Source organism: Sardina pilchardus, chromosome 6 (genome assembly GCF_963854185.1).
Source record: "Sardina pilchardus chromosome 6, fSarPil1.1, whole genome shotgun sequence".
NCBI lineage: Eukaryota > Metazoa > Chordata > Actinopteri > Clupeiformes > Clupeidae > Sardina > Sardina pilchardus.
Genome location: NC_084999.1, coordinates 33,815,718 through 33,838,435, shown reverse-complemented (window position 1 = coordinate 33,838,435; position 22,718 = coordinate 33,815,718). Strand labels below are relative to the sequence as shown.

Sequence of the window (22,718 nt, the reverse complement as noted above, 5' to 3'; positions counted from 1 at the left end):
GTGAGTAGAAGGAGAAAACAAATCTAAGAAAAACGAGCAACCAAATAAAGTGTATGAGCGAGTGTAACCTGCGCTGTGGCCAACACAGTCTACTGTTACATGGGAAAAGGCAGACTCAATCCATATGCACAAACATAATCAATATTGATAAATCAGCTGCTTACACATGGGCTAAAATTGGAGATTGGCCTGTCCACACAACACATCCAGTTGGTACTGTAAGGTGCATGTCAATGGCTTAGCTGTGATGAACAATAGCTAAGTTACATGACTATGCTCCTGCAAAACACACTGAGGAAATTCCCACCTCCAACTGCATATGCTTGTTATTTCTACCTCACAGACAGAGAGGCAAACCTGCACATGCTCTCCAAAGAGGTCACAGCTGATGAAATGTTTCACATCTCATTAAGACAAACATATACAACCACACATACACACACACACACACACACACACACACACACACAGAGAGAGAGAGCGAGAAAGAACAAAGGGGCAAGTCTAAGAACAACCATGGCCAATGCCTTGTACTCTGACATATGACGAGATTATATAATGTGGTGAAATCCAGCGGGTGAAATCATTGAGCTAGGATGCAATCTGTTAAAAGACGCGGATTATGAATCACGCATGCATGCATGTCCCCGTCTGATCCTCGTGCCCTCTGGATAAATGGACCTGCCAAAGGTTGTCACTTTTTCCTGCTGCAGCAGAGACACTTGGTAGCAGGGATTACCTTTGTCTGATCATTTTGATCAGACAGATCATTCACTCAAGAGTCCACTCATAAAACTTTTCAAAGCATTCTCTCCAACTCCCAGTGTACACCACCACTAAGATTATACTATGATCACGGTTACCTAGATTTATCGAAGTTACCGTTTTCCTTTTTCAGAGCAATTGTCCATCACATTCCAAAAGTGTTTCTGGCACATTGGCTGTGATGTCAACATGATGTGCCTAGAGATACATTCTGTCATGACTAGCCTACACATGACATGGATCTCTTGGACGGGCGAGATACAACTGATGTGTGCTTGTGATGTCTCGAGTTTAGAAAAAAAAAACAGTCCATGGTTTTATGCTATATTCACGTATACTTTGTTAAAATGAACAAACAGAGCTTATCCAAAAATATAGGAAGAGGGGGCAGAGGTCATTTCATTTGATACCACCTGGTGGTGAAACATTTATTACATCCGCTTTCCCACGAACTACCAGTGGCCATTAGAAATAAGTTTAAATCTAAAAGCTCGTCACATCATTCTGCCAGAGTAAAACGTTGCTTAAGAAGGATTAAGTTAGAATGAAATCGGATCCAGTTAATCTGACTGAGGATAAAATAAGCTTATTACATGCAACCGCGCGCTGTCCAGCGACAATTTTTGGGAACCTGACTACCGCTAACTTTGCATTTCGATTGTTCAACTTGTATGCAATGTTCATTGAAAACGTTCAGTTGTGCATCATTACACACGTCTTTCAGTTGGGTTCATAACATTGCCTTTTACAAATACCGTCAACACATCATCCTGAACATAATTGTTTCGGTTACAAAAACTGAAATGATTCTGTTCTCCAAACATGTTGCTATGGCTATGGCTATGGCTATGGCTATGGCTATGGTTATTTAGCAGACGCCTTTGTCCAAAGCGACATACAAATAAATAACAATACAAATTAAATTAACAGTGAACAATTACAAACTAGGGAGAATAGTAATATTATCAGTAAAACAATAATTTTAAGCACTAACCTAATGAGAAATAAAACAGTGAAATGAGAATAGCAATCAAATAAGTCACTCAGTTAATTATATATAATAATAATAACTAAAGCATGGTATGGCTAAATTTAAGGACAATATTTAATTTAAAATTTAAGGACAATGTTGCTACCCATGTGATGGCCAACCTGATGGTATATTTTCACTTACTGTTCGTAGCTGGGATCCAATGAAAGCAATTACCGAAATGGTATATATTCTGCAATGATGTAGTGCTATCTATCTTTGTAGCTGATCCGATCCTTGGAGTTATATTGTTGTCCTCGTATTCTTAACAGTGTCCCTTGGTACTCCTTCGCCGTTATGGTGTCAATGTGATGTCAATGACTGAACTCGACAAAAAATCTTCTGTCTTCTAAAACATGTTTCCAACATCAACACATTTGGCAGTTGCAAGTTGATCCTTCAATTTAGACAGCTGAGTAAAAACTACAAAGAACTTCACAAACAAACTCACATTAGCTGGCTAACGTTAGCTCGCAAGAGTTCTTCTACAGTATTAGATATCGACACGGTCTATTTTCCCAATAATTTATTTTCATATGTTACCGGTTCATATGAAGCATCTGATGGGAATAGTAACTTAGATCAGTCGAAGTGAAATGTCAGGTGGCAAAGACGTTATATTCAGCCCGGTGCTTTTCCACACTCCTCGCCAGAGCCCCCTGTAGCTCAATCTCCAAACTCACAGGCAACATGGGCCATGACGTCACACCCCATCCACAGCTGGAGGTTTTCCACCAACAGGTTTGTTTGAGGCCCAATCCCAGTTCATCCATATAAAGTGTTAAAATAATATTATAAATAATAACGGATAACCCCCACATGCCGCCAGTGAGTTTACGTTAAGATTTATTACGTTAAAATATTCCCTTGCAGAAGAAAGTGGGCATAAGGCCTTCAAGACATCGTGGCAAAAATGTTATACACATCTAGTACAACCAACACTATACCAGAGTGCAGATTCAAACGACAAATTAATAAAACGGACTGAACTTCATTCACATTTCAAGCGCCAGCATGAGCGCTCTTTTGCTACGCATCGCGTCCCTCGATGTATCCTAGAAACCGATGGGACGGCTTACAAATGGGGGTGCACTAACTTTTTTGACGACTTAAAATATATCACTTTACAATAATCCGACTCTATATGCAGAAATTATTATATATACCGCACTAATATAACTAATTAAATAGCGACGTTGTAAGAAGTTCCTAAATAACCTTCATATTTTAATGCATGTTTATTCCTTTACACCTATAAGGAAACTATGGGCTAACCTTTCCTTGTCTTCACTGCGCGGCAGAAATATGGAGAATCTCCAATGACTAACGTTACACTAGAGAAACTTGGGCAATGTTATGAAAGTACTCTTTGATTTTGTTCGTTAAGGTTGTCAACGCAACATAATCTACACAAATACCACAGCCTAAAGGTATGCTTAAGCTATTCTCGAACGAAGCACACCAACAGCATTAGTTCAGTCAAGTTGGTCATGTTTTTAGCCACCAACTGTTCGCTAGCTGGTAAGCTAACGTTAACTATTAAGTTGTTACCATTGACAGTTCATATAACTTTAAGCTTGGTAGGCCAGGTAAGCTATCCCGATGCAATGCTATGCCCGATCAAATACAACCAACTGGTTACTATCAAGGAGTATCTTGCAAAATGTCAATCAAACCATAACTTTATTTTGGTGTGGGCGGATGGCATCGCACGTTAACGTTAACTGTTGTCTCTGCCATTTCAAAGTCTTTGTTTATACTAGTCTCCAGGGCTCATCAAAATTAGCACCAGCCACCAGCTTCAAGCCTCCAGCCAGTAACTTCAAGAATATTGTTGTTTCTATCCCAGCTACTGACTAGGCATGCTAGCTAGCAGACACCAAATTCGTTTACGCTAACTGTGGCCAACGTTGACTTAGTTTTTGTATTTTATTTTGAGGTGGACTAACAAGCAGTTTTGCTGATGGAGAACTTTATACTATATGAAGAAATAGGAAGAGGAAGCAAATCTGTTGTATACAAAGGCAGAAGGAAAGGTAGTATACACTTTGTTGCAATTATTTGCAGCGAGAAATCAAAACGACCAGAATTAACAAACCACGTAAGTCATTTTTTTTTTTTTTTAACTCGATTTAGGGCCACCTCTAAGATTATCTGTAGAACAACTGTCAAGTCTGTTTAGATGTGAACTTTCATCATCTGTCTTTTTGACAGGTGCGGCTGACTCATGATATCCAACACGATAATGTGGTGTCATTCTATGAGTGGTATGAGACCAGTAACCATCTATGGCTCGTTGTGGAGTTGTGCACTGGTGAGATCATGTTGTAATTCAACGTTATCAATTATACTACTTATTATAGTTGTGAGAATGCAATTTTAATCTTATGAGTTCAGTCTGCTGTGACACAGGAAAGGGATGTGCAGTGTTTGAAAGGAGTCAGGGTAAGAGACTTATCTTTAGCCTGTTTTTTTTTTTTTTTGCATCCTCAGGTGGCTCACTTGAAGCAGTTATATCTCAAGACGAATGTCTCTCTGAAGATGTTGTCAGAGAATTTGGAACTGACCTCGTCAGAGGGTTGAAGCACATCCATGAATCTGGTATCGTGTTCTCTGATCTCACTCCTGCTAAGGTACAGTATAGTGATAAACCTGCCCTCTTAACTTAGTGGGTGCACATACACACTTTGTGAATCACGCTGAGTGCAACTTCATGTCTTTGCCTGCAGATTTTATTGGATGGGCCTGGTACACTGAAGTACTCAAATTTCTGTCTGGCCAAAGCTGAGGGTGAATGCCTGGAAGAGTTCTTTACTCTGGTCCTGTCTGCAGAAACGGGAGCTGGAGACAGCAAAGACATGGCCCTCAGTAAAAACATAAAGAATCGAGTTCAAGGTAACATACAGTACAGTTAAAGTTGTAATGCTCAGCTTTTGATTTAAAGAAGCAAAATGCTATAGGGAAGCTAATGGAATATGCATCCACAGAAAATACTAAGTGGTTGTAGTGTAAAAATGAAATGCAAACACCAGCCTCCATAAAGGAGTTTGAACCCCTATAAAATAACATCTACAATCAGTATCAGTAAAATGATCAGTTGTTTAGTGTCATACAACAGTGTGGAGAGTTTATGCCCCATTCCTTCCAACAGAAGAACCTAGTCTACTCAGATGCTAGAGATATTAGTGTGCAATGATGCCCTCAGTGTAACAGCATGGAGATAATCCATTTCTCATTTCTACACGGATGAATAGATAGAGTAATGAATTACAGTATTGCTGATTGCAAGCACACATTTGGAAGAGAGTGTGACAAAACAAGCAGGACAATTATAGTCATAGCCACTTCATGTGCAGAATTCTGTAGGAGAATGTCAAGCACACTTCTTCTGACTTGAAGCATAAAGGGCTTTTACAAAAGAGACAGCCCGTCTCTGGCTGTTTATCATGTTAAGTGCATATGCATACATCAAAACGGTTATTTTTTCACACTGTCTTGCTTTTAAAGTTATTTTTAATATAAAAACTCAACATTGCTTTTTAATGAAGCATTAGGGAGTGTTGCTCTTAAGCAAGCACATCAAAAAAGCATGCACAAACAACCAACAGTCCAATCTCAGTAGTTGGGAGAAGGAAAAAAAAATGTCGTTCAAACTGTTTGATACATTGATGTGACATAAGCACCCCTCTAACATAAGCACCCCTCAGAGTGATCTGTTTAGTTACGGATGTTCCCCTGTTCTCCTTCAGGTTCTCCTGTGTACCGTGCTCCTGAGTCTGTCAGAGGAGAGCCCGCCAGTGTCTCCAGTGACCTCTGGGCCTTAGGATGCATCTTCTATGAGATGTTTACAGGTGACATATACTGCCTTGAAACAGCAACACAGAAGTGATTATATTATTTGTTTTTCAAGATACATGTGTTGACTGACTGATGCATGTTCTAGGGACACCTCCATTCTTTTCCGAGACCTTCGCAGACTTGAGTGACCTCATTTTGCATGAGAACCCCCCAACACCAAGGCAAAAAGGTTAGAATAGCAATTATATGGATATGTCAGCAGAACCACTCAAAAAAGTTTGTAATCTAAGAACTTTACTAAAGAACGTTAACCATTTCCCTTCACAGGAGCTGCCTGCTGTAAACTCAGCCCAGAATTTCAGAGCCTACTGACAGACTTGCTCCAGAAAGATCCAAAGAAGAGGTGAGCAGCATGATGACTGTCAGTGTGTTACCTGGCTGCTTAAGCTCGCAAGGAGGGCCTCTCTGTTGTTTGTTAACAATCTGTGCTATCTAGTGCCATGTCTTCATCACCCTCTGCCTCTGCACAGGCTGGGTTGGGTGGGACTCCTGTCACACCCCTTCTGGAGGGGGGCGTTCGCAGATCAGCCTGCTTCAGAGGAGGAGGAAGAGGAGGAGGAGGAAGAAGAGGACTCCCTGATTTCCAGGTAGAATACTTCACTACCCTTCCCCAAGGACTTTCTCCCCCATTTTGCTATAGACCTTAGACAGTGTACTGTTATCAGTTATCAGTGTACTGTTATCAGTTTGTATCCATGGTCATTTCTGTTATTTCGCTGTTATTGTCTATCCCTGAAATGTCTTTGATGTAGGGAAAAACAAGCGGGCTATTTTAGCATAATTCACTGGCAGCGGATTTAACCAGTCAGCTTTGAGCTACAGGCTAGCTATAGGCTAACTGGTCTAACCCACTTCGTGAATTCATTTAAGCTAGACTAACAGTGTCAGACTGGGCTATTGCACTCATGGGGGGTACAGTACAGTACAGTATGTATCCTCTTATCTAACTGTGGGGTTGACTGCAAATAAGCTAATTTCCCAAAAAGTTAGTGTGGTATTTCAAATCAAGCTCTCTTCACATGTATTCATTGTTCTGCGGTAGCCATTTTTATCTCTCTGTACTGCCCTGTCTCTTTGACCCTGTCTTACGTTATACACTCCCCAAATGAGCAAACATGCTTTGCACAGACTGTTTGAACAGCCCTCATTGTGATGAACAGTGAGTTCATTGTTCTGCCCTGTGAGCACGTCACTCAGCTGGGCTAACTAGTAGCACCATAGGTGCCTCCATCCGCCCCAGAGCCCCTACCAGCTGGGTAGTCTTACGGTGCCCGATGCCCTGGGCAGTGCACCACATACAGCTTCACAGTGGCACGCTGCGGTGATTGGATGCCTGGTCTCGTTTCCACCCACCTCGGCCTGGTGCTGTCGGGGCTCTGAGAGGGCAAGGAACAAAGGGCTCACATGATCGGGACAAGAAGCCAGCAGCACAACGCTTGTCCCGTAACAAGGATTAGTGAGTCCTGTTGGCATCAGCCAAGGCGTGCGAGCATTTGTCCACCTTATGTAACAGTGTGCCGTTGATGTGGTGTCTCCATAGTCAGGCCGACCCAGATTGCTCTAACACTTGGGTTTGAGGCTCAATTATTCACCTGCGCGATCTGAGCTGTTGTACTGTACGCCGGGCTCCACTCCACCCACTGCAGGCTGCTGTTCACACTGCTGAGACATGCAGACACACCTGTCTGCTCTCTAGTGCAGCAGGGCACGCACACAATCCCATTATTGCACACAGTAGGAGAGAAGAGCTTCTAGGGATGTATATAGCTCCGTGTTCTTTAGCTAATATCTTTACATTCAGAATGTTGTTACATTGTCGTTGTCCTGTTTGTACAGGATCTAGCTTTGTACGTATGCATAATGTATAGTTCAGGCAAGAGCAACTCCAATGACTAAGGAGGTACGGTATATACTGTAGTGTGTGTCCATTGTTAAAGGAGTCATGCATTGCAATACCAAGAGCATTTTTGCCCGTTATTGATTCTCCGTATCCCTGTAACAGAGAAATTTAAACCGTATAAATCGTATTAAATCGACTTATGATTCAGTTCTATCCACATGGTGATGAAAGCTGTTAATGTTAATCTCTTACTGTTGTATCTGCTGCACAGGATTGGCAGGTCCATGCTTGTGAGTTGTGTGTTGTAGATAATAGAAGGATTATAAGGGATAGCTGAGAGGCATGGACTGCCAAGAGAGATGACACCTGATGTACCTTTTTGCAACTTAGCAAGTAGTCAATTGCGCTGAGTGATTTGGATGATTTGGATTCGGGGAACTTGAATCACAGTGAATGGTAGAGCGCATTTGTGCAAGAATGGTGCCCCCACCCCGTGTGCTGTGGGAGCTCTTGCCACATGTCATTAAAAGATGGTGGATTGGCAAGCATATGGCACAGGGTGGGGTAAACATGAGAGGAGTCGGCACTGCAGCTGCCCCTGTTTAGCACCTGCGGGAAATTGAACCCAGTGGGTCCTCCTATACGTGATCTTATCTGTGTGTGTGTGTGTGTGTGTGTGTGTGTGTGTGTGTGTGTGTGTGTGTGTTTCCCACAGCCTGCATCTGGTGTCACTGGGGGCGCAGGGATCGGAGGGGAGGCACAGCAGGCTGACGGGGCGTGGCAGCCCACACCTCAGCAAGTCCTTCACATTAGGTAATGGAGCAGCCATGCACGCCAGCACGTAGTGCCACTTCCACTGTACAGCACGGCCCATGGGACTCAGTGACCGTAGAGCACAGCAAGTGAATGAGTTAGTGTTTCGTTACAGTGTTCCAGCTATGTAATACCCAGCAGCCTTTAGGGAGTGGGACGGGGACATGACTTGATATTAGGCCACACGGAGAGCACGACGTGATGTGCATGAGATATGTGCCATAGGCAGTCTTAAAAATGACGCAATTCTCGTCACGCGCTCACTAGTGCCGCGTGACGCAGACGCGGGACCATACTAGCCGCTTTAGTCCTACGTGATGGACATGGATTTGTGTGTGTGTGTATGGATGTCTGTTACGAAAAGTCTGTCCCTGTGGTCGTGTTGTACGTGCTAGCATGTATCCATGTGCATCCCGGCATGCCCCGCTGGATTAGGATTTAATCCCTTCATATAGTTCCCATCACTCTGAATGCTGCTATCTCACTGGCTTTATTACATAACTTTGTGCCTGCTGAAACATTTTAGTCCTCATATATCCTCCCTATAGCTTTTTAAATGGATGATTGGCACATCTTGTCCTTTTTGCAAATCTGGACGACACTTAAACAGTCACGTATTCTGTGCTGCCACTGGGTTAGCTGCTCTTGTGTGATGCACAGTTTGAACAGCTGTAAATCTGTCTCTTCCAAATAGTGCTGTTGTCCTCTCTCCACAGATAGTGTCATAGAGTTCAAACCCAAGTCTGCCTTGGACGACGATGCCAGAGAGTCCGTCTTTCTTCTCAGGTACCAGTAAAGGTCGCATGTTTGCATCCATCAATGCAGTGGCAAAACACCGAAATCCCAGCCTCGGCCTTATATAGACACAAATACGGCATTAGAAATGTTAAGGATAATTGCAAGTCAAATTCAGGATTGGTTAAATACAGGTTAGGAGTAATTAGATGATGTGGTTTTAAAAACATACTGACTGAAAGTTTCAGTAGGTTGTTGGATTGTTCGTTGTTAATGGGGGGGAAGTGTGTAAAGAACGTCCAGTAAACTCTGGTCATTATGTACTTGTATTCATGTCTGTTGCTCAGCCGTGCCAGGGCTTGTTTCCAGTGGCACACGCCACACAGACTGTGTCAGGAACAACACGAGTGAACCCGGCTGTTTTTATCTGATCCCCCCCTCCCTCCCTCCCTCCGCAGCTCCCGCGCCACCCCGAGAACAAGCAGTGCTGCCAGGGAGCCGGAGCGCGAGACGCCCGTGAGCAGGGTGAGTCCTGCCGGCCGCACAGGCGCCACGCGCTGCCAAGCCTATCTGCCGCTCCATGGCTGCCATGCATGCTGAAAAGCCTCCTTGTGGTGGGCCAGCCTGTGTTCAGCTCAGGGAGCCCGTCTGTCATGGCCAATCATGAGATGGGCTCAACAAAGGCCTCATCAGGCAGCGCGCCAGTGTAAACACAACTGCACTCCATACATTTATGCTGTCTGAGGATCGGCACTGAATCGGACTCAGCCCTGCCAGCATCCCTTGTACTGTCAGTTGTTATCAGTTTGGCAATGTGCAGTCGGTCTGTGGGCAGTACAGTACCTCAGCGGTCTGGAATGTGCCAGAGTTTGTCCAGTTCACAGTTGGGCAGAGTTGTCTTGTTAAGGATAAGGCGCCATCTACTGTACGACACAGGAACTGACAGGAACTCCTGGACGGCCACCAGGACTGAAGCACGGCTTATGTTGTTAGCAGTCTAATATTTAATCAAGCGTAATTCGGAGTGTAAGGTTAATGACGTGCACTGATATCTCTGTCCACTCTTGTCCAGGGAGATGATGAACTGGTGGATGCCCAGACCGACATCATGTCCTACATTAAGGAGCTGCTGTACACGGACACTGACCTGGCAGTCACACCTATCATAGATAATCCAAAGGTGGGCCCGTCTGAAGAGCCCTGCCAGCCCACATGGCTCACGGAGCAGTGCCACCAACAAACACATGCAGTAGCACGTCCTAGCACTGGATGCACTAGTGCACTGGAGTACCATAGACACACATGCATTGTAACCTGAATTGCGTACACCTATTTGCAATATTTATTTATTTTGTTAGTTATTTCATGACTATATTGTGTTTATCCCTTAAAGAAAAGTTACAGGTCCAAGGGAGAGTAAAATAGATTGTAGATTTTAGATGTGAGATTGAATTCCATTCTCATACTGTGCCATGGTATCTGTGGATGCTTATCACCGTGGATACCTGTACAGTAAATACTTTGGTCAACAAACAAGCAAACACACACATAATAGTGATGAGATGATAGGATGTAGAACAGAAATGATCACAGGTGTCTTTAACCTGGAGCAAAATGTTGGAACTGGAATGCAATTCAGCTTTATTATAATTTTAGTAGTCATTTTATATCTGTGCTGGTATGGATGTTTTGTGCATGTTTTTGTTTCCAAGCCTCTCAACCTTAACCATTGTTTTACATGATTGAACTTGTGCTTATTTTGTTTACAAAATATGGTAGTCTAGCTGATGTTTTGACAAGACTTTGTAATAGAGCAAAATATGAAGCCTAGCCCTAGATCCAAATTTGGGAAAAATAGTAGTCACATTTTTAACATGACCGTCTCTGTCTTTGTGAATGAACAGATTATGAAGAATGCTCCTCTGAGATTTGACTCAAAGACACTCTGCGTTCCAGCATACTCAGGTATAGCCACCCATCACACATAATCTCATCGTAAAACTGACCAAACTGCTCCTCCAACTACAACAAATGCACAAAGTGCCTGCACACACATGTACAGTACAGCACTGTAGATGGCCAGTTCTAGAGCCGGTCACTGATGGTCAGGGTTGTGCTGCAGCGGAGCGGCTGGTGTCGCTGAGCCCGGAGGAGTGGTCAGCCTTCCTGCAGCAGCTGAGCGCAGCCCTGGAGGTGAGCGACAGCAGCAAGGGCTCCACGCCGCGCGCCAAACTCAACCTGCTCAGCTACCTGTGCTGCATCTCCCCCGGCAACCGCACGCTCACCACCCGCCTCATCAACTCCTCCCTGGTACAGTAGAGCCTGCAACACACACACACACACACACACACACACACACACACACACGTACATGCACATACATGCACACATACACACATTCATGCCCACACATCCAAAAGCATGAAGCATTCACATGCTGGGGGGTATGCTGTTGCAATATAACCTCCATGGCCTAGAGCCCCTATAAACAAACACAAGCACACACACACACACACACACACACACACACACACACACACACAGCGCAGAATGGAACCTTGTCCTCTTGGCGGTGTGAAAAGAACATCTGTTGAGTTGGAGGCTCATGTGCAGCATGCATTATTCATGCATCTACGATATATGAAACATTAATGATTCATTATGATACTGTACGGCCAAGAGGAGAGGGAGAAAATCTCATGGCCAGCTGTCACGCTTCAATAAAAAGCGGCTTTATGATGCATTATGAATTGTTTTCAATTTATCAATTATGCATCGGACACATGGGTTTCAAAGGGAATGGTCTCTGTACTGACTGAGGCATCTTGTTGACTGCCCTTCCCTGCCCTGCTCTCTGTGGCCAGTGGCTCCACTCTGTGCGGGGTCCACCATCGGGCCGCGGCGTCCAGCGGAGGGTGGAGTGGGCAGCGCCAGGGTGGCGGCTCGCTGGCATGTCACGCTCCGGCTGGCTCCGTGGAGAGGGAGGCCCAGTAGCACTGAGACTGGCACGTCACGCTCCGGCTGGCTTTGTGGGGAGGGAAGCGCACTAACAATGGGCTAATAGGCGGGCCCAGGAAGCCCACGGCCACAGCTTGGAAAACAATCTTTGTTTTGCCTCTTCCTCCCGCTGACCTTTGATGTGAAACTGTAATCACACGGCAGGATATCGCATCAGCCACCACACACTGCTGCTGGACGCACAGAGCAATGCGCGGAGAGCTTGCTACCGGTGAAGCCAATGCATTTCACATCAGGGTGGGTAGGGTAGTGCAACAGAGCTCCAAGGTCACCTTGAGGACAGAAAACGATTCTCTTTTGGTTCGTAATTCAAGAGTAATGTTGAACTGAGTAGAAAGTGAAGATTTTAAGAATTCAGTCAGAAATGTGAAGAATAAAGTATCACAACTTAATCATTGACATTTAGACTTTATTCCCAACATTTCCAACTCTATTATTTAAATCATAATATTATTTTGGAAATGATATAATTATTGTATTATATTATGTTATAAATTATAAATATGAAATCATAATGTTTTCATTATAAGAATAAGAAATTAAAAAATCTTGTTCTCTTATCTTATTGTTCTCCCTAATGTGGCCCTAATTCTTGGCCATAGTACAGTGCCGTATGCACAGGTCGTAATGTTTTCTGTATTGGGTTTCCTCAGTTTGGAGTTTACTAAAGTGCTCCCCTCCTCTCTGTGGCCTCTGGATATTGCAGTCTTGTGTTTGTCCAGACTCCTCCAGGTTGAGTGTGTCCAGTCAGTAGATGTCCTTGTGATGACCTGCAGCTGCTAATGCACAGTTTAGATTATAGGTCTATAGTGTATTTGGCTTCTGTGCTTATTGTTTGTTAGGCATGCATGTTGAACTGCAGGTGACCAGCAGGTGGCACTGCAGTGATACTGCTGCTTCTTCAGTGTTGTGTGTTTTGATGAGCCCCCGGTGAGATGCCTACATGTTCTGTATGTATCTCACTGCAAAATTATTCAACAGATGTGTTTGAAAATATTACAAATTAATATACTTCATCAATATAGAAATGCTAGTTGGCGGTATGAAGTAGCTATAAACAATATCAACAATAACATAGCCGTTTTGTGTAGGGCTGTTTCTTAGGATATTAATACATGAATGTGAGGTAATATATTTTTTATGAGCATACTTTTGACGTCGCTTTTTTATATTAATGTATTGATTTTCTGGTGCAGAGGAATTATGAACAACAAGGAGGAAGTGTTTGATGTAAAGAAACAGCATACAGAACCTATGAGATACTAATAGCCTGCGTGTTTTATACAATTTTAATTAAGGATTAGCATCAGGAATAATGTGAATTTTAAATAAATAATCTGTTCATGTCAGTCACACAAACAAATTACCTGTACAATGAATATTTGCATATTTTCATCTTGGTATATAGTTGTGATGCTTTTAGAAATGCTTCTGAATGTTGTAGAAGCAGCATACCTTGGCCAGTACTAAACTAGTCTCCACCACTTGTGTCTGACAGTTCCCAGTGTTGACCCAGCAGCTGCGTGTGGCCCCAAACTGGGACGTGTGAGTATCCTATGGTCCTTTCTCTCCTGTCTGCACTGAGAGTACCGGGGCTCTGAGAGGAGTCCTAGATCCTCATCACCATGAGAGGCTATGCTCATGAGCATCACCTCATAGATTAACTCTGCATGTGGAAGAGACCACACTGGGCTGTTTGGCATTGCACTTTTTATGTTAGAGAACATTAGCTATTCTGGTGAAGGAATTCTGTTTGTGTATGTTTGTGTGTCTGTGTGTGTGTGTGTGTGTGTGTGTGTGTTTTACAGGAAGACCAAAGTGATGCGATTGCAAGGTCTGCTGGCCCTCCACTGCACGGAGCTCAATGAGGACACGGCCATTTCAGAGGTGAGTGTCCATGTCCCGTGTAGTACAACAACTGCAAACTCTGGCACCTCCACACACTCAGTGACTCTCATTCGCTTAGCTGCAGTTGTTCACTACACCCATCACGACTCACACACAGCCTCATGCGCCTCACAAAAGGTTCAGACTCATAGCCTCCCACGCATGATGTGTGTGTCAGTGCGTGTGTGCAGTGTCTCTCGTCATGGCTCCATAATGAAGTGTGACCGTGTAGGGGAGTTGTGTGCATGGAGGAGTAGGGGGTTTGACACCCTTGGTTACAGAATTGATTTTCAGAGGTGGTTGTTGAATAGACACCATCAGTGCCACTAGATGCCACTATAGCACTTTCTCAGGTGGCCACTAGCCTCCCCACAGAAACCTTCAAAAAATGAATTTTGTTAAACCCAGACTTTCGCACTAATGAAATCCAATATTGCCATGAACGCGCTATCTGCTTCTTCTGGAGAAACCAGCGGCTCCTAAAGAGCGAGCAAAGCTACAAGTCTCTCCTGCCCAAACACGCTTACCCCAAGCTTTCACAAATCATCAAAGAGCTGAACGCAGCCATTGTGGTTAATCATTTTCAAAAAACAGGATACTATTTGATGTGGGGATCCTTGATCCGCGGCTTACACGGGGCTCGCCGCCACACTAGCCGCTCACCCTTCTCCTCTCTGTTGTGAAAATGAAAAGCTGCCCGACAGGAGAGAGAAAGAGAGACAAGTCTCTACGAAAAAGAAAATGGCGGCTGCTGACGCGTCGGCGCTGGCTGTTTTTCTCCCCTCTCCTCTCTCCTCTCCCAACCGTGCTACAATGCCTGTGTTTTTTTTGTCTTCTCTCTCTCTCTTTCTCTCTTTACCTTCACTTGTCTCTCCCTGTGCCTGTCATGTGTGACATGTTTTCTCCTGCGCCGCTATAAGTGCTGTGGACATATGGCTTAGAAGTGGGAGAGAGGAGCGCGGGATTGGAGCGCGCTTGGGTCTCGGCGGGGGTCCGCCGCTCAGCGCTCTGCCTCTGTCATGCCGATTTTTGTCGCGCGGTCTGTCTTTGTCCAGTCCAAGGAAAACCGACGCTTCCTGAAAAGACATTTTCTTTCTTTTTCGGCCTCGCCGTGCCTTTACCTTGGCTGTCGACGGCCATTTTGCTGTACGCCAGAGATGGACGGCTCCCAATGTCTGTTTTTTTTTTTTAGTTTTTGTTTTTTTGGCCAGTGCATGCTAGAGGACAATAACTCGAGCTCTCTCTGGGTGTGACTCTGTGATTGTGACGGCCTTGGGTAGACGGGCGAGCCTGTGTCGGGCCACACGGACAGAAGAGGCGCAGAGTAGAGAACAGAGGAGCATTGTGGTGAGCCCAGTGCGGAGTTAAGGTTAGCGCGCGGCGCGGCGGCTCCTGAGTGGGAGCACCATCTTAAGCCCTGATGCGCCGCCACACTTTCATCTTCCACCTAGAACAGCAGCTGGAGGAGATGTCAGCCTAATTCACTGTCATGGCAACAACAGTAAGCAGCTATAAATAGTGCCTGTCACCCAGGGGCTTCAGACGGGAGATGGGAATTACAGGTAGTGAGGAGAAAAGTTCTCTCCTCCTTCCTCCGTCTCTCAGTCGCTCTCGCTCCACATAATCCTCATTCTCTTGTGTCTCCCATGACTGATTTGAGCGGGACTCTAATGAAGTATTAAATGGATGGTCCCCCTGACTGAGGCAGCCACAAACTAGTCTCTCTCACACACACACACACACACACACACACACACACTATCCAGTCACCAGCCCAGACTCACAAATGCAGCTGTATTTCTCTTCAAGGAGTGGGACAATTAAAACAATCCACTGACATTCCAAGTACTATAACAAATCAGAACACAGGCTGCCATCTTGTCTCTGTCCATGATGGGGAAGCTCTAAATGTGCAGTCTGAAGTAGACAGCCTGCCTCAGATAACAGGGGGGGTATTTTAGGTAGTTGTACATCTCACACCATGAAAGGCCTGGCCATCAAAGTAGTATTCACCGCGGCTGTTCACTGAGACGTCCGTGTATGTGTGTGTGCCACTGAGATGTGTGTGTGTGTGTTTGTGTGTGCCACTGAGATGTTCGTGTGTGTGTGTGTGTGTGTGTGTGTGTGTGTGTGTGTGCGTGTGTGTGCGTGTGTGTGTGCCACTGAGATGTGTGTGTGTGTGTGTGTGTGTGTGTGTGTGTGTGTGTGTGCCGCTGAGCCACGGAGGCCGGGTGAGGTCTGTTGGGGCGGAGGGTGCCCTGCCCTCGCAGGGTTGGGGTCAGCTCGGCATCAGAGCCCCGCTGATCCTGCGTATTCTCCCAGGCCTCGGCCAGGGCACCCTGCCCAAGCACACACTGCCGCATGCACTCTGCTCCAGCAAAAGCCAAAGAGTGAGATTAAAAAAGGGAAAAAATACTCAAAGCTACTTGATATCATAGTTTTAATTTCAGTAACATTTTTGAAACTTCAACTGCTCATTAAAAATGCGTGCCAGCCTGGGTATCAACACCCACAAACAAATATTTGTACACAGCATCAAATCATCTGCAAATCTAGACGTCTTTTGAACATACCATAAGTTTGAATACTAAACCGACAACAAACATTGCAGGACTGGATCATGATGAGAGGGCCATTTTGAAAGGGAATGTAAAGATATTGGCTAAGGCTGCTGGGAAGAGAAGCTCTGATCTCTCCCCTTGCCGTCAGCTGCAGGCTTTGTCTTATATCTCTCTCTCATTCACCCGTGACTCACCCCACAAGCACGAGGGCTGCTGTGCTCTCTCTCTCTCTCTCTCTCTCTCTCTCTCTGTTCAAGAGCACTGCATGGTCAGGCCATTCCGTGGAGGCCATTTAGAATGTAGTGGTCTTATTACCTGGCTTGCTGTTACTGTGAAGAATCTCTGATTTTCGAAAGCTGTGCTGTGGTTGTGGATGTGAACTCGGCTTCACCTTTTTTAGTAGAATCCCTTACATTATGAATACATGGAACAGACATGTGACATGTCTCCCCTTGTCAAATTCTGAATTGGCAGTGCTATATTGGCAACCCAATGTTCTTATCAGAGACTTTACTTCAAATGAAAGAAGCAATCAAACTGAATGGAGCTAGAATGCTAACAAAGCATTAGCTAATAAAGCACATAAAACACATATCCCCTTTAGAGCAATTCTTATTATTCTCATAATAAACTAGTGTAGGTTTAAACTCTGTAGAGAAAAGCTGATCTGGTTATCTAGGAACCATAGCTGTGACCCTGCATTCTACAACTATTTGTGTATTTCCCTGGATTCTGAAACAAATGAGATGAGGCCGATAGCCCAGCAGGTCTAATAAAAACTGAATGTAGTGCTGTCCTGTGACATTGACTCCTGCTGGCATGATCCCACATCCGTGACTAATCAAGGGACTTCATTACTACCCTTATTGGTTGCACTTGGCACCACCATGGGAGTTCATTAGGTTTTGTTCCATCCTGCTCCTTTAGTTAACGCAGCCCTGGCCAGTTCCACTGCAGCATGTCCCATTTGCCCTCCATTCTTACCCGCTATCACTGCTAGCCATTACTGATCTCTGGATATGGTCCCATCTCTTTGGGCAGTCCGACATGTTGCTCTGCCATCTCCTGAGTAGACCATCACTGTCAAACGGCAGCAAACTAGGCTTCATCATCTAAATTGTATTCTTCCATTCAAAATATCGTGTCCATATCAGCCTGGTGTTTATTAGTTCACAGCTCTCTCCTTTTGCATGGTCTCTGTGGCAGCTGTTCCCTGGTGTATCGGCTCTATTGATTTGGGTGTGAGGCTGTGCGGTGCTGTGCGGTGTGGTGCGCTGGCAGATAGTGCGGGGAGCGTGTGTGTGTGTGTGTGTGTGTGTGTGTGTGTGTGTGTGGAGTGGAGGTGGCACGGTGGCGCTGGTCCTCAGCGGCGCGTCTCCCCGTCTCTGCATGCGCGACGTCCTCTCGCTCCGCGAGTCTCTCTCCTGCCAAAACACATCAAACATGGGCCGCCAACATCTGTTCCCTGCAAACTCATCATTTATGATGCTTTAGTGTGAGCGAAGGGAAGCCTTGTGTTTAGTGGGAGGGGATGGGGAGGGGAGAGGGGGGAGAAAGTGTGTGAAAAGAACGAGCGAAAGAGAGACATGCCTATTAGCATAGCCCCCTGCTGAGAGAGCTGCCGCAGTGAGCCACACACACACACACACACACACACACACGCACACATCGATGTGCCTAGCTTACCAGTCATCAGATACTAATGACAGGGATGTGTGTGTGTGTCTGTGCCTGTTCCTGTCTCTGTGTGTGTGTGTGTGTGTGTGTGTGTGTGTGTGTGTGTGTGTGTGAGAGAGACTGAGAAAGGTTACGTTTGTGTCAGATTGTGTCATTGTGAATGCTTTTTAAAAATGTGATAATGATAGCTTTGTCAAGGAGCAGGCAGCAAGCACTCACTCAAACCTCTGCTGCAGCTCCTACCAGTCCTCCTGGAGCCGTACAGCTAGCACAGTCTGCCCAAGCTAAGAATCAGCAGCGAAGGGTTTCAAATGTGTCAGTGTTGTCCAGTAATAATATAGAGGTGTGTGTGTGTGTGTGTGAGAGAGAGAGAGAGATAGTGAGAGAAAGAGAGAGAGAGAGAGAGAGAGAGAGAGTGTATGTGTGTGTGTGTGTGTTTATGCTTACATGATTACATGTGTTTGTGTGTGTTTCTGTTTTACAGGCCGTGGCAATGTTCACAGAGCTGCTGCGAGAGAACTTCAGGAACAGCAAACTGAAGCAGTGCCTTCTGCCACCACTAGGGGAGCTGTTGCATCTCATTGCTTGTCAGGTAGAATAATACACTGGCTCTCCTGCAAACCCAGACTCTTTTTCTCAGTCATTTCTAGCTCTCTTCTCCTCCCTACCTCATCACCTACTCACTGGTATTTGTATTATGCATATTTGATGTGGAAATTCTGCATACCGATTTACCAAATTTACTCACCAGATTTTTTTAAATGCTTGCTGCAGATTGCAGGTTGCTGCCGACTTATTGATATATCTGTCACCGGATAGGCCTGTTTGATCAGGTGTGTCAGTTTCTGTGTTTAAGTTGTAACTAGCGTGGTGTTTTGCCTGCGTCACCAGGCCGTAGCCAGAGCTTCTGTGTGTGTCACACAGCTGTTGTTGTGGAACTGTATCAGAAAGCATTCCAAAGAAAGTGGCGTCCTTGACTTGGTTCTCCTAGACGCAGGTGTGACTGGCCATCCGTTCTCCGTGCTCCTCGGTGTATCAGCGCGCACAGGCGCACACACAGACGCACACACAGGCACACACACAGACGCACACACAGGCACTCCCGCGGGCTCATTAGCTTTATCGGCCGGGCCACTGCTCTGGGTTTGTTCCGCTCAGCTTTGCTATGGCTAATGATTTTGGTTTGTTTGTTTGTTATTGTTTGGCTGCTTTTGTTTTGTTGTGCCCACACAGCCCATGTGTGAGTCCCTGTGGGTGTCACACTCAGCCCACTATCTCCTCAATGAAAGCGCTCGCATCGCTCCGGCTTTATTCGCAGCCCTGCTCCATGTAAGATAAAGCATTTAAATAGACATTGCCACACCTGATTCATCCCATGTCCCAGAAAATCCCATCAAAGCTGGAGAATGGCTGTGACTGACTGAAGGTCAGGCATTGAAGGCGTACACAATCACTTTTATTGAATTTTGAGGCTGTCGATGAAAGCTTCGCTTCTCCTTTCTCTTTGTGTGTTGGAGATGCTCAGAAGTGAACTTTCAGCCATATTTAAGCATGATATTGCCTTACCACAGGAAAGAGCAAATATGCCCATGGCCATAGGAGCTCTGCTACAAAAACATTACCACCGTGGAGAGTCCACATTAGTGGTGACCCAATGCTGCAAAATACCCCAGCTCTCTGCATGGCCACTTACGGCTCAGGCCCAACACATGTCTCTATGTGAGCATAGCTAACCTGAGGAAGCTCTCATGTGTATTTCTGCTGGATAGTTAGTACACTTACCAAGCTGCTGCATATCCATGTTCCTAGCAACAAGTGGAACATGCAACCAAATGTGGAGGTCATAGAATTGATCAGAGAATCTAGTGACAGTAAAAATATGCAGTATGTTTTCAAGTAAAAAAAAAATAGAATTGTGGATGAGAACAACATCAAATCATTTTGTGTTTATTGTGTGTTGTTGACTGTAAAATCACAAGTGTGAAGTCTGGGTAGTCAAGTCATGAACATCACTTTTATTGAAATGATTAACAGCACATTTTGTGTGGGCTTGTGTTTGGAATATATCCTGGCTGTGTAGGTAGCATTGCTTAATTAATTCTTTGTAGAAAATACAGACTCTGTTCAAGAGCATAATCATAGCTAAAATGAGTCAGAGGTAGCTGAGCTGAAAAAACAACCCAAACCATATTGAACTGCTCTTCACCGGCCTTGTTTGGAACACTGTCTCTGGTCAACCCAACGGCCGGAGACATCTCGGAGATTGGTGCCATGCCAGTGCAGCTCACGCGCTGCTTTTGCTTCCAGACGGTGTAGCAGCTCCTCTGTCCATCACTGCTGGACCTGACACTTTCTGCTCTCTCTCTCTCTCCCTCTCCTCCCTCTCCTCTCCTCCCTCTCCTCCTTCCTAATAACTACTGCATCAAGGATGTGGGGGATGGAGGGAGAAAAACACACACACTCTACATTATTCACCAAATGAATGATAATGGAGTGGACACGCGGTGTGGGTGCTACACATGAGCAGTTTACAAAATAAGCCAGCTAAGTAGGAAAGCAGACCTTGAGAGGCTGCGCAGACCTTGCTTGTGGAATTCCTGCTTGCATGTAGAGTTGTGTGCTTGCACTGCTGCTGCTCAGATGGTTGAGGCGCGCTCATGTTGCAGATCCCACCTCCACCACAACTCCCTTCCTAATTGGTGGGTGTTGAGCAGAGGCGTCGGCGCGGCGGCCCCCCTGTCTACCCTACCTGTGCTGGGAGCTAGTGCTGAGCCTATTTACCAGCGCAGCCAGTTTGTTTATTTAGCCTAATTATGGTGACTTGTGCTTTGTGTTGCCCCTAATTGTTCTCATAATGAGTCACTGTGCCAGTGCTTGCTTTGCCTAGCATCTTACCTCTGCCTCTCTCTCTCTCTCTGTCTATCTCTCTTTATCTCACTCTCTCTCTCTCCATCTCTCCCTCTCTCTTGCCTCTGCTCTCTCTCTCCCTCTCTCTCTCTCTCTCTCTCTCTCCTGCCTCTGCTCTCTCTCTCTCTCTCTCTCACTCTCTCTCTCTCTCTCTCTGTCTCCTCCCTGCAGGAGGAGAAAAAAGAGCACCCAGGAGGATTGTGGGTCGTTCCTGCTGCTGCCTACACGGTGTTAATGAGGTGCCTTCGGGAAGGGGTAAGACTGCCACGCTGTCCTCCTGTGTGTGTGTGTGTGTGTGTGTGTGAGGTGGGGGTCTGCGCGGTAATGATCCCCCCCAGCCCCTCCAGGCATTGTTTGGCAGCCATGAGTGGAGGGGGCGCGCGGAGAGGAGAGGAGCGGAGTGGAGAGCAGCATGCTCTCTCGGTCGTCAGCAGCACACACACACACACACACACACACAGAGCAGCCACAGCAGCATACAGCAGCAGTAGCCCCGCTGACCTCGCCCCCACAGTCCTCGCGCGGGGCCGGCTCGCTCTCCTGACCGCTGTGCCAGCGCTGCGCTCCCTCGGAGAGGAGCACCGGGGAGGTCCAGCTCAGGAGAGGGGCCGGCTCCTGGGACACAGGCGCTATAGATTTAACATTAGACAGAGGAGCAGGCGCACAGCAGCCATGCTGAACCTGCACGCTGCTTTAGCAACGCTGGACTTCTGGAATTATTTTCAAAAAGAAGAACACTCACTGACACACCGATGTGTGATCTCCTGGTCATATGTCATCCGTTGAATTCTTTTAAAATCTAAAGAGAATGCAAAACCAGAAAAAGTTCATTATAATAATACATGTACACATTCAGTATGAAAGTAGCACAAAATGCTAACCTTTAACCATTCTTAATTAATCTCAATTAACATGGCCTTTGGCATTGAGTTAGTGTTGGACAACACATGCAAATCAAAGTAAAAAAAGGTTTAGAATGTGCATGGCATTTGGCCCACAAAGGGTGAAATACAAAAACGCAGCCTTTTTCACAAAATTAACATAATTGAAACATTTTCACTAAGTTTTTTCTCCACTCACCCAGGGCTGTGTAGGTTCACATATCCTGTGTTGATATTTTTATATTGATATGAAGTCATTAGGTCCACGCTGAGTATTTGAATGAGTTTTACATGTATTTGAGAAAACATTGGTGGTGGTTTTTCACAAGTGGTCGGTAATGAGTGTTTGTGTATGAGTATTTTTTTCTTGTTTGTATTAGTTATGTTGATTAGTGTGGCTTTCTTTTTAGCTGCACTGAGAAGCTGTGTGTGTGTGTGTTTGCGTGCGTGTGTGTGTGTTTGCGCGCGCGCGTGTGTGTGAGTGTGTGCAGAGCGCAGCAGTAGTGGGGACCTGTGCTTTAATCAGAGTCGGGTAATCAGGCAGAGCTGATGCCATCAGCAGGAATGTAATTCCTTGAGCCCTGGTGTGTATTAGCTGACACAGTGGGTTGTGTCTAGGACTGCCAGTCAGGTCTAGAGGAGACATCATCATAACACAGTGCTGACATTAAAGAATGCAGGTTGTGTGCTGTTATTCAATTGCGCCTCTTAGCGCTTCTGAAACGGCACCGTTTTCCTGATGAACA

The 22,718-nt window shown here is 45.5% G+C and overlaps 1 protein-coding gene across 3 annotated transcripts in view; it reads left to right on the top strand.

Moving 5' to 3' along the window:
* Nucleotides 1-3,112: 3,112 nt before the first annotated feature.
* The window catches only part of ulk4 (unc-51 like kinase 4), an 80,442-nt gene continuing 60,836 nt past the window's right edge, over nucleotides 3,113-22,718 (top strand). The window contains exons 1-19 of one of the 3 annotated variants that reach the window (XM_062539608.1): nucleotides 3,113-3,225; nucleotides 3,735-3,896; nucleotides 4,010-4,109; nucleotides 4,289-4,428; nucleotides 4,525-4,690; nucleotides 5,545-5,646; nucleotides 5,739-5,822; nucleotides 5,921-5,996; nucleotides 6,124-6,240; nucleotides 8,209-8,306; nucleotides 9,023-9,092; nucleotides 9,500-9,566; nucleotides 10,114-10,221; nucleotides 10,946-11,006; nucleotides 11,164-11,351; nucleotides 13,558-13,604; nucleotides 13,868-13,946; nucleotides 18,669-18,776; nucleotides 21,263-21,346. In XM_062539608.1, the coding sequence (XP_062395592.1) occupies nucleotides 3,759-3,896; nucleotides 4,010-4,109; nucleotides 4,289-4,428; nucleotides 4,525-4,690; nucleotides 5,545-5,646; nucleotides 5,739-5,822; nucleotides 5,921-5,996; nucleotides 6,124-6,240; nucleotides 8,209-8,306; nucleotides 9,023-9,092; nucleotides 9,500-9,566; nucleotides 10,114-10,221; nucleotides 10,946-11,006; nucleotides 11,164-11,351; nucleotides 13,558-13,604; nucleotides 13,868-13,946; nucleotides 18,669-18,776; nucleotides 21,263-21,346 (1,833 nt within the window). In that variant the 5' untranslated portion in view covers nucleotides 3,113-3,225; nucleotides 3,735-3,758. Of the gene's footprint in view, nucleotides 3,226-3,257; nucleotides 3,317-3,573; nucleotides 3,612-3,734; nucleotides 3,897-4,009; nucleotides 4,110-4,288; nucleotides 4,429-4,524; nucleotides 4,691-5,544; nucleotides 5,647-5,738; nucleotides 5,823-5,920; nucleotides 5,997-6,123; nucleotides 6,241-8,208; nucleotides 8,307-9,022; nucleotides 9,093-9,499; nucleotides 9,567-10,113; nucleotides 10,222-10,945; nucleotides 11,007-11,163; nucleotides 11,352-13,557; nucleotides 13,605-13,867; nucleotides 13,947-18,668; nucleotides 18,777-21,262; nucleotides 21,347-22,718 lie in introns of those variants that run through there. The other 2 variants (XM_062539607.1, XM_062539609.1) reach the window with 2 other exon arrangements.